The 10,785-nt window shown below is 40.0% G+C and overlaps 2 protein-coding genes across 2 annotated transcripts; both read left to right on the forward strand.

The window, feature by feature from the left end:
- The first annotated feature begins 863 nt into the window (after positions 1 to 863).
- LOC139654803 (secretory carrier-associated membrane protein 5-like) lies at positions 864 to 2,906 on the forward strand. Its single transcript, XM_071531978.1, has 2 exons — positions 864 to 976; positions 1,510 to 2,906. Exons 1-2 carry the CDS (start codon positions 914 to 916, stop codon positions 1,687 to 1,689), a joined length of 243 nt encoding a protein of 80 aa, XP_071388079.1. The 5' UTR covers positions 864 to 913; the 3' UTR covers positions 1,690 to 2,906.
- A 1,059-nt stretch (positions 2,907 to 3,965) lies between these two features.
- Positions 3,966 to 10,785, forward strand: LOC139654797 (secretory carrier-associated membrane protein 5-like). Its single transcript, XM_071531970.1, has 5 exons — positions 3,966 to 3,972; positions 6,055 to 6,211; positions 7,329 to 7,430; positions 10,497 to 10,614; positions 10,753 to 10,785. The coding sequence occupies exons 1-5, from the start codon at positions 3,966 to 3,968 to the stop codon at positions 10,783 to 10,785; spliced, it is 417 nt and encodes a 138-aa protein (XP_071388071.1).

Consider the following 10,785-nt stretch of genomic DNA (forward strand, 5'->3'; position numbering starts at 1 on the left):
CTCACATCAACAAAGCTGCAGTATCAGTGACAGTCAAGAATGACTGTTAGACCATAAGCGCTATAACTAATTGTACTCACTACTTTTATGTCTAAAAATAAAATGTACTAAAGTAAAGGATGGAATAAATTCTGAAAAGACACTAGACTAAATTACTAACTAAAGACTAAAGGACTAATGTACAGTAAAGGTACTGAGTTGTGGCATCACTATAGCATGACTCAAGTACCAGTAATCACAGTAGTTGTAACTACACAGAGAGTAAAAGTGGACATATCTATCTCCATCAGTGTTTGTAAGTGATTTCTTCAGTTTTGTAAGATAATATGTCAATCAGATCGTTGTAGTAAGACTACAGAACCTACTGTACCTTTGTATGAAGCATTTTGAGTGTGAGCAATAAGTCCAGGTAGGTTGTATTCTCAACAGACCTTGCTCGCTGCATCCATTAACATGACAGTGATGGACCACCAGAAATTGCCCTCATATAACTTTTATGATAGCCCTGTTATTAGATTTTGAGAGGCAGTTAAGGGGATCCTCAAAATGTCACCTGACTCTTGTTGATGATCAGGAATTAGTATTATGACGGCTTCCATAAAGTTTATAAATGTCACCCTTTAGAACTGGACGTCTTTATGTATGGGCTATAAAACTTTTAAACTTTAATCCACATTACTTAAATTGTTGGCATTTAACATCCAGATGTTCAGTGCTGACATTATCAAGAGCATCAGATAATCCAATAACAGTTAATAACCGCTGTCATGGTGTTCAAAGAAGCAGGACTTACAAATGTCTAAAATCAGTCCATTTTTGATGCAATAGGTGTTAATGTTTCATTTCTTCTCTTTCTAGTGGCTGGTTGGCTACCTTGTCCTACTTCAGTTATAACATTTTTATAGCTTTGATCATGCTGGTCCCTACTATCATGTTCACTGCTGTGGCCTCGCTGTCCTTCATTGCCCTCACCAAGGTAAGCCAGGGTGACTCTGTGGCCCTTTGCACAGAGGCTAATGAGCAGAGGTGGAAAGAGTTGTGGCATATTTTATCCAAGTACTGGTATTTCAGCTAAAAATCACTCAAATTCTTTGTTACTTTACACTTTCTGTAGGCTTTTCTGGAGATTCCATATTGTCTCCCTTGATCCATTTTGGTGTGGTCATTGCAAATAATGTAATAGGTCATCATTAGTCTCATGTTTGGGACTGATTCTATTTTAGCTCATATCAACAAAACTACAGTATATTGTCAGTTATTTGACTATAAATGCCAGAAGTCATTGTACCTACTCCTAAATGTAGGAGTAAAGACCTAAAACATGGCTCAAATAGAAGTCAAGGTACAGACTTTTAAAAATACTTACAAAATCACATGACTTGATTAGGAAACAGTAGTAGCATAATTCTAAAACTCAACTCAATAACAGCAACTAGAGTAGTTCTAACTGATTACTTTCCACTTCTGAAGGCTTATAGATGATAACTTGCGATCTTCCCTTGCCTGTAGATCCATAATTCCTACCGCGGCAGTGGTGGCAGCATGACCAAGGCCCAGGAGGAATGGGCCACGGGAGCCTGGAAGAACCCTCATGTCCAGGCAGCAGCCCAGCAGGCCGCCATGGGGGCAGCTACCGGAGCCATGCAGGATCAGTACTCCAGTCCGCAATACAACCAAAACCAGATGTAGCCTCTTAAAGAGAGAGGTGTCAAAGAAATGAAGTGAAAGGTACATGCCAAAGTGTGAGCAAAGGGGGTTTAGGAAGCTCTTACCATCACCCACCAAAGTTCTGAAATGTGAAAGTTCAAAGGTGTGATATCAATGTCTGAGTTCAGTTTCAGCAAAGTCACACCTGCATAGCACTTGTTTCAGTTTTGATATACTTTGGGCTTTAGTCTTTTCCAGCAATTTGATCATTAACCAAACAACAATCTCTGAACATTTGTGGGACACTGGTTTTAGCCTTCCTTATATTAGAGGGCATGCTATTTATTTGTAGTGTTTTATATAATTTCATATGTTTTTTTTCTGTTTGGGAAGTTTAATGAAATTCTAGTTTTGGATGTGAATTACTTTAGTGGCTCCATTGTGAGAGCTCTGTGCTGATGTATTGTGTTTGTTGATAACTAACTCCAGTTTAACAATTTTTATTAAAGAACGTGAACAGGGGATAAAGCTAATATACTGTAAGTTTACTGTAACTGTTAATAATTTAGTATTAACTTATGTAAGCTATGTACCAATGCACTGTAACATAGACAAGTGGGTTATTAAGTAATGTTATTTTAGTTTTGATTGCATTTCAGATTCTTAAACCAAAGATGTGACAGGACTGGGTGTGATATCTGTCCTGTGTAGCCTCTAATCTTATTTCAAATGAAGCTACTTTCTGTGACCTCAATAATGTTTCATTACATGTCTATGCAATGTATCAATTGTTGCTCTTTGAAATGAAAGAAAGTGTACTGTGATGTCAAAAGCACGTCTCTCTCTATTACAATAAGAAACAGTATTATCCGATTGCACGTTTGAGGATGGATTTAAATAAAAATAGACAATCTCAATTTTAAACTTGATCTAAACCTGAGCTATTCCTTTAGCCTGCATTGAAAAGATCATATTTAGATCACATAAGGATTAAATCAGTTTTTGTAAATCTAGCCTATGCAAAAACAACTGAAATAGAATATATGTTATATCCAACAACAGAAATAATTTGATACCGTCTATAGCCTAAGCCACTTCTAGTTTGTTTAGGTGTAACAGTTTTGTACTGAATGTCTTTTTAGCATGTGCTCTTTTATAAAATGTTATGTCAACAGTAGATAGTAGCAGACAACTTGTCTCATGCTGTATGGCTATCTGACCACAGAGAGGCGCTGATGGTTTAGTGTGAAATAAAAAGTTCCAACATTTACAGATTACCTTCATTCATCCTTCACAGACTGTAGTCTTAATTTATGGAAGCACCTTCTTTTTTCTGTTTCTCTCTTTCTCTCTGTCTCTCCCTCCCTTTCTGCCTTCCCTCTCTTTTTCTCACCAATCACACTGAGTGAGAGCTATGGAAATTAAGGTTATTTTTGAACAGTAATAGCAAAAACTGTCACCCATATTGAGTTATTTTGCTGAGCATGCACGCTCTTTTCCAGCAACAACCTGCTTCACATTCCTGCAGTTGTACTCATTGACATCTGGGAGCTGTGCAGCACCACTGCAGTCGTCTACTGCGGACTACTGAGCAGCTCTGCTGGAGCAGTTGGGGGTTAAATGCCTTGCTCAAAGGCACCTCGTTGATTGCTGGTGAGGGATGGCAGAGCATTACTCATTCACTTCCCCCACCAGCAAACATCTAGTCATCAACCTGCTTCTCTGACCTTTTGGCTACCACCATCCCCATTTTACCATTGATCATGTATTCAGTGAGGAATTATCTTCACTGATATTACTTAAAATGTATTTTGTAGTGATGCTAGGTAGATAGAAAGGACACTCTCCAAATTTTGCCAACAAATTGTATTCTCTTACTGTTTTTTATTTTTTCTAATAATTTATGTTTTACTTCTCAGGAGAGATGAAGAGAGTGTGCCCTTTCATGCTGTTAAACACACACACACACACATTACAGTCTGTACAATGGTGTACAGACACATACACACACACAGGCATGCATTTACGCACGTACGCACACACATGTACACACACCCTGGCAGAACGTGTCGACAGCTCTGCTAAATGCTTTCCTTGCATAATGTATGCGGTTATGGCAATTGTCTAACAAGACCTGCTCCCCTAATGTATGCCAATGTGCCTCATCAAAGCACTTATTACATACACAGGGGGCTACAGACACAAGGCAGTATGGATAGAACAAAGTCCTGAACTGCACAGTTTCTTCTTCTTATCGTACAGGTTCAAGAGACTGAGGAAGAAATCCACGTAAACAGCAACATCGACATTGTGTCCACATGGCTGGTAAGCAATTCTATAGTAATTTATTGGAAATGGAAGAGAAGGAAGAAGGATGTTTTTATATATTTATTTGTCTGCATACTTTTTTATATAGGCCCTCACTCTTATGTAAATTCTGCTTTTATTCAGTTTTTAATGTGACCAAGAATAGAAGAAAAGAAGACTGCCTTATCATGAATGTACCATGTGTGACTGTTATGACATGACTTGTTGCAGAGCCGAACTTCCCCCCACTGCCTGGATTCATCCCACTGAAGCCATGTTTCTATCAGGACTTATAAGGAATAATTCTTTACATTATATTTAAGATATAAGAGGTTTACACTTGATATCCTCTTAGGAATATGTTCACACACATCAGGCCTGGTATTCATTATTTGTTTTAGAGGAGAATTACTGATCTCTGATTAGTTTTTAATTGTTTATGGGGACAGTGAGTGCAGCTCAGTCTCAGTACAGGATGGATATGGGTCCTATTATCATACACACCAGAGATCAGGGGTGGAGTGGTTCAGTTTACAATGCTATCCATCTGGAGAAGCCATTTTGAAAAAGTGGTTTCAGAGAGGGTTCTTATAATAAAAAAAAATTAATAACTGTTTTCCATTAGTTTTAATAAAAGATTTACAAACAAAGAGATTTAGTCAGTGAGAAGTATTCAATCTGTCAATTTGTCCAAATTGTATTTATTTTTGTGATCCAGATGATTCTGATGTGCTATACCCAGACTAGCTAGTCCTTGAAATAGCCTTTGTGTAAAATGGGCTTCATCAGAGCATAGAGTAAATGAGCCCAATAGATACTTCCCATTATCATTATTCCTCCAGAGTATAAGAAAATTAGATGGTGGCTGACATCCTAACTGGTTTATTTGGTAATGAGCCATAGTATTGATCAGACTGCCTTGATTTGAATCTAGAGCAGTTTAACACTGAAAATGGATCAAACTATATTATTAAGTGCAGTGGGCGTCTTACAATGGAAGATTTGTGTAATGTTAAAAGTGTGTGTGCATGAGCCATCCTGTCCCAAAGCTAGAAACATTAAGGCCGACTCTTGTTGGCTGAACCTCATTTCCACCAGGGTTGTGACTGGTAGAGAGATAATTGTATGTCACTTTTTGAGATGGATTGTTCTCAGTGAGGCTGACAATGGGGTGATGGACTCAACGCTTGTAGTCTGTTGTTATATGTAGATTGCACTCAACAAAGCAGAGGAGGTTTTGCCTCTAGATGTTTATTAGATACCCAACGAACATATATATGTATTACTCTGGACTATCATTGTAGCTAACCTCTTCTCTTTCTGCAGACCTCCTCCCCTTTCCTGTAAATGATAAACGGAAGCAGGTATCCAAAGCCCCAATCTGCTTTTGGCTGTGAAATCGCCTATTCTTCTTCTTTCCCTCTGGAGCACTTTCCTGTTTCAGTCTTTCTTGCGTCTGCATTTGCCATTTCCATGTTGCAATGTGCGGGTGTGGCATGCACATTGCTTGTTTGATGTTATCTTAGAAGTGTTGTTCAGTTTGTCCACATATTTTCATTGTTTATGTTTGGTATAACATCTTGATGTGAAGTTTTTCTGTTCATTCCTGTCTCATTGCATGTATGGAAGCCAATTAACGGTAGATTTTGTATTATAAATTGTGCACTTTAGAGAGACTGAAGCAGTGTTCCTTAATGGCTGTCTGTAAAGCATTCTGCATTTCCTCTGTGGACCACAAATCGAAACTGATTGGCTTCCTTTGCCAGTTTAGTGAAGAAAGCAGGAACCGAGGTGTTCACACAGAGCTCCACTTAGAACCAATTAACTTAAGTGGGGAGCACTGTAGATTCATGACATTACTGAGAATAAATAGAGAAGGACACCAGCGGAAAGGCTATTCAGGGAACACAAGCCACGCTGTGAGTCAAGTATTGCACTTATTTAACAATATGTTTCTGCTGGCTGTCTTGATTTCCACTTTCCAATCTTTGCTCTTTTCTGCATGGTTTAAACGTGTGTGTGTGTGTGTGTGTGTGTGTGCCAAATACGTATGTTTATATGTGTATCTGTGCCAAAAAAATGTCCTTTGTGGTCTCACAGTGAACAGTGCTACACTTGTGGTGAATCTGATCGGCTGCTTTGCGTGGATGTTTGGCGGAGGCGGTGTGACCAACTTTGGCCTGGCTATCATCTGGCTAATCATGTTCACTCCCTGCTCCTATGTCTGTTGGTTCAGGCCCATCTACAAGGCCTTCAAGTAAGTCAGACATGAAGTAAAGTATTGTTTTGTCAGTGCTACAATAGTAGATTGTAATGTTATGTTTTGCAAAAGGGTAACTGCTTTTTGCATGCACAATTAGCTGTAATTTGAAGCATTATCTAAATAGTAATAACATGTTAGAAAATAGCATGTAACAACAGAATGATACACAATTGCCTTATATGAAGCACTGTATTAGTAATGTGGTAGTAACATGTTATAACATAACATTGTGATTGAGTGATTAAGTTTCTGCTGTTGCTGTAATTGTATGGGGGGAACTTATATTATATATAAGTATGTATTATATCAATACATATCAGTATCCCTAAGCAACAAAGACACTGTGGTCTTTATTTCACACGTATCTTATTTGAAGGACCCTATAAGTAATATTATATATGTTATCAAGTTCTGCAGCACTAAGCGACAGAGAGATTACTTTTGGCTTACACAATTGACTGTAACACTTCTCCTTACTGTGCAAACAGTGGGAAGAGTGGGAATGGCTCATATTACCCTGAAGGCTTAAAGGTATATGTAACATTTCCGAATTCAAATATCTAAAAAGGACTAGACCCATGTTATATATTTTTTTGAGTTGTGTACTTACATTATCCCAAATGTTTCCAACAATGTTCAAACCTGGAGAAATCCGTAATTTTATTCAAGGTAACGGTGCGTTTCATTTGGTCACCTGTCAATGGCGTCATATCCCCTTTACCCCCTGACTTCCGGGGAAACACGGGAAACACCAGATGATACGTCAGAGAGTGAGGAAGGAAGTCGGCCAACTAGCTAGCTAGCCACTCTGTTGTTTTTTTTCATTCTATTGTTTTTATTGCTCACTCGTGATGGATCACGACTATTCATTCCCATTTGCTGCGTGTTCTGTCGCCGAAGCTGTCCCCGTAAAAAAACTCCCATGATCCCACGCTACTTCACGACGTCATCAAACTACGTCTTTTGTTATTGTTTTGATTGACAGGGGCCCTAGTGGCAGAAATTACATACTGTGCGTTTAAGTGCAGTCAAATCAAATTTATATAGCATATATAAAATGAAACCAGTAACAATGCACTAATACCAGTGTGCAAATGTGAATTTTCCTCAGGAGTGACAGCTCCTGCAACTTCATGGTGTTCTTTTTTGTGTTCATGGCCCAAGTCGGCATCAGCATCATTCAAAGCATAGGCATCCCTGGATGGGGAGTATGGTAAGAATCAGAGGCAGAAAGTGTAGTGAAATATCAGTTCAGTTAACTTTCCGTTTAAGTCTCTTTCTCTCTTTTCTCACAATATTCTCAATACTTGAACAAACAATGTCACCTCAAATGATAAGTTCAGTTTTACCAAACACAATGTCACTTCAGGACTCAATTAAACCATATTATTTGTGGGCCCACACACAAACCTATGTGCTATACACAGTCCTATATAATTTCAAATAAAACTCAAACGTTGCAGGCCTGGTTTGCTGCTTGTGTACGGTGTGGCCCAAAACTAAATGGCCCCTTCACTCTCTGAGGAGCAAACAAAACAAACATGTGGTACATTATTCAGTGTTCAGTGTTCCAAGGGTTGTCACTCACACCCGCGATCATCGGCGTCTGTTTCCGAGCAGAGCAGCATGGCGTCTCCCGGCATGGTCTCTTTATCCAGAGATGCCACAGGAACTTTGAGTGTAGACCTGGTAGCCAGGGGCGGGTCAGGGACACTGATGCAATGGGGGCGGAGCTGTCTTTTTAGGCCCCCACCCACCCATCCTTAATAAATTGCCTACATAAATAGGCTAAATTAGGTTAACATAGCCAAAAATAATGATAGCATGTAGTAGACATAGCCTACAACTTTTTGCAGTAAAGCCAGCAAACAATACCCTAGTCTAGCATTGGTTAACTAGAACATGTCTCATAATGCTTTACACCTGTATAATGAGGTCACTGTTCCTCACAGTGAATTATAATCTGTATACAAGCCCTGAATCTTTTGAAGGTGCAAGCAGTCAATCTCTCAGCTGTATCTAAGGTATGGACACAGCTGTCCATGCCAAAGAAGTAACCTTAGCTCATACCGATTAAAATACCTATACTAAAATACTAAAACACTGCTGCAGATAACTGTAGCTCAAGCATTAGTTCCTATATTATTCCTAATCACAACATTGTACTATGAAGTAGTTTGTTATTGTGAGAATTCAAGTTAAGAGATGTTTGTTTGTTTGTTTGAACATAGTCTATCCAACATTTACTATTCTGATGCTACAAGCTGCAGCTAATGGAAAATGCTACTGCTAAAAAACTAGACTAAACACAAATGAAGTAACGTAATCGGAGTGTGGAGTTGTATTTGATGTGGCGATTACAGCCGATCAAGCTGGCAGAAGGCAGGACACATGAAGCGGACACAGGACGTCGTAACCAAACGGCAAATGCGGACTAAACAACGCGATTACAACCTGCACACACACTGGACAGAAGGAATGCCATGGTCTGCTGACAAATGTAAGTGGCTATGATAGTTTCTTTCCCTTCTGTTGCCCCACTCTCTGTCGGCAGCCGGCTATGTACCGACAAAGTGAAGCTAATTTGCTAGGCTACAGGTAGCTGACTACACAAATAAACGAACATTATGCCATTACACATAACCGCAGATATAAACTACACGGGTCCTAAAAAATAGTTAAAAGCTTCGGTAACACAATTTGAGACCATTGGTATTTCACTTACATGTGTAGGAGAAAGAAAGCCAGCTCTGTGGTAGCCATGCCATTGTTCCGACGGCCCATTATTCCGAAACCCCAATAGTCCGAAAACTCCATGCCTGGCTCCATCCACAACCGTGGCTTCTGACAGCCTTGACCGTAAGCTTGCTCTAACCCTAACCTCAGTGACCCCATGCCTCAACTCAACCACCTCCGGGATAACGGGCTGTCGGACAAATGGGCTTTCAGGCCAATGGGTGGACATTTTTCAGGACTATTGGGGTTTCGGAATAATGGGCCCTCGGAACAATGGGCAATCCCCGCTCTGTGTCGGTCTTAAACCCCTTTAGCTCCCGCCTAGCTCTCCGGCGAGTGAACTCTGGTTGGTCTGACGCCGTGCTTTGTCACACTCCTTCGTAGCTCTTTTAGCCTCTTATAGAACCACTGCTCCGTGCCGATAGGTCCATGGGGCTCCTGGGGTTTGGTGACCGGAGTCTCCAGTCTGTTGTGTTGCGGGGGGCCGGGGAACGGGAACTTCAAGCCGATCGATCCGAGGGGCTCCCAGGAGCTCCGGGTCTCGCGCTGCCCTCCCTCTTTAGCCTCCTCTATTGTAGGCTTCTTGTTTTGTTTTGTTGCAGAGGGTCCAGCACGTTCTCTGCACGGTTTAAATCGACGATACTGCCACAGGAACGTCCAGCTGGGCAAGCTAAATGGCGGCTAAAAAGTCTGTTCATTGTGCTAATGAAAAGACACTTGACTGGCTATTAAGATAGCTTAGCACACACATGAAAACAATGGTAGGCTACATAAACTTAGTGTAGAAATTCCTCACGTCGCTCACTAAAATATGCAACTTGTAAAATCTTCGCTCGAGCATCGTACCGAGCAGACAATCGAAGAAACCAAATTACACATTTGTGTTCACAAACTCCATTCGAAACTCAAAATGCGACGGAACTTCTCCATACCACGCCTTACTCTCTCCTTCTCTCTCTGGTCTCTCTCCCACCTCTCTCTCTTCCGGGCTGAAACACGCACTGGTTACGTGCTCACAGACATTAACCAGTGAAATAAAGGTATAGAGCATTTCTAGGTAACGTTTTTTTTCTGTAACATTCAGAATGTAAAATCCCATGAACTATACTAGTAAGGCATTATGAATTTCACATTTTAATATTTTTAACACTATTTATTCATACTTTTTAACTGGGTTACATAACTTTTATGATAGCCCTGTTATTAGATTTTGAGAGGCAGTTAAGGGGATCCTCAAAATGTCACCTGACTCTTGTTGATGATCAGGAATTAGTATTATGACGGCTTCCATAAAGTTTATAAATGTCACCCTTTAGAACTGGACGTCTTTATGTATGGGCTATAAAACTTTTAAACTTCAATCCACATTACTTAAATTGTTGGCATTTAACATCCAGATGTTCAGTGCTGACATTATCAAGAGCATCAGATAATCTAATAACAGTTAATAACCGCTGTCATGGTGTTCAAAGAAGCACAAATGTCTAAAATCAGTCCATTTTTGATGCAATAGGTGTTAATGTTTCATTTCTTCTCTTTCTAGTGGCTGGTTGGCTACCTTGTCCTACTTCAGTTATAACACTTTTATAGCTTTGATCATGCTGGTCCCTACTATCATGTTCACTGCTGTGGCCTCGCTGTCCTTCATTGCCCTCACCAAGGTAAGCCAGGGTGACTCTGTGGCCCTTTGCACAGAGGCTAATGAGCAGAGGTGGAAAGAGTTGTGGCATATTTTATCCAAGTACTGGTATTTCAGCTAAAAATCACTCAAATTCTTTGTTACTTTCCACTTTCTGTAGGCTTTTCTGGAGATTCCGTATTGTCTCCCTTGA

Source organism: Centroberyx affinis, unplaced genomic scaffold (assembly GCF_046629955.1).
Source record: "Centroberyx affinis isolate AG114_WGS23_722 - 3 ecotype Tasmania unplaced genomic scaffold, CSIRO-AGI_Caff_v1 ptg002151l_1, whole genome shotgun sequence".
NCBI lineage: Eukaryota > Metazoa > Chordata > Actinopteri > Beryciformes > Berycidae > Centroberyx > Centroberyx affinis.

What these genes read in the sequence shown, in the direction of transcription:
- LOC139654803 (XM_071531978.1), top strand. Translation starts at nt 914, where the DNA reads ATGCTGGTCCCTACTATCATGTTCACTGCTGTGGCCTCGCTGTCCTTC. An exon ending in CCTTCATTGCCCTCACCAAG is followed by an intron (nt 977 to 1,509) that starts GTAAGCCAGGGT and finishes CCTTGCCTGTAG; the next exon opens with ATCCATAATTCCTACCGCGG.
- LOC139654797 (XM_071531970.1), top strand. An exon ending in CCCATCTACAAGGCCTTCAA is followed by an intron (nt 6,212 to 7,328) that starts GTAAGTCAGACA and finishes AATTTTCCTCAG; the next exon opens with GAGTGACAGCTCCTGCAACT. An exon ending in CCTTCATTGCCCTCACCAAG is followed by an intron (nt 10,615 to 10,752) that starts GTAAGCCAGGGT and finishes CACTTTCTGTAG; the next exon opens with GCTTTTCTGGAGATTCCGTA.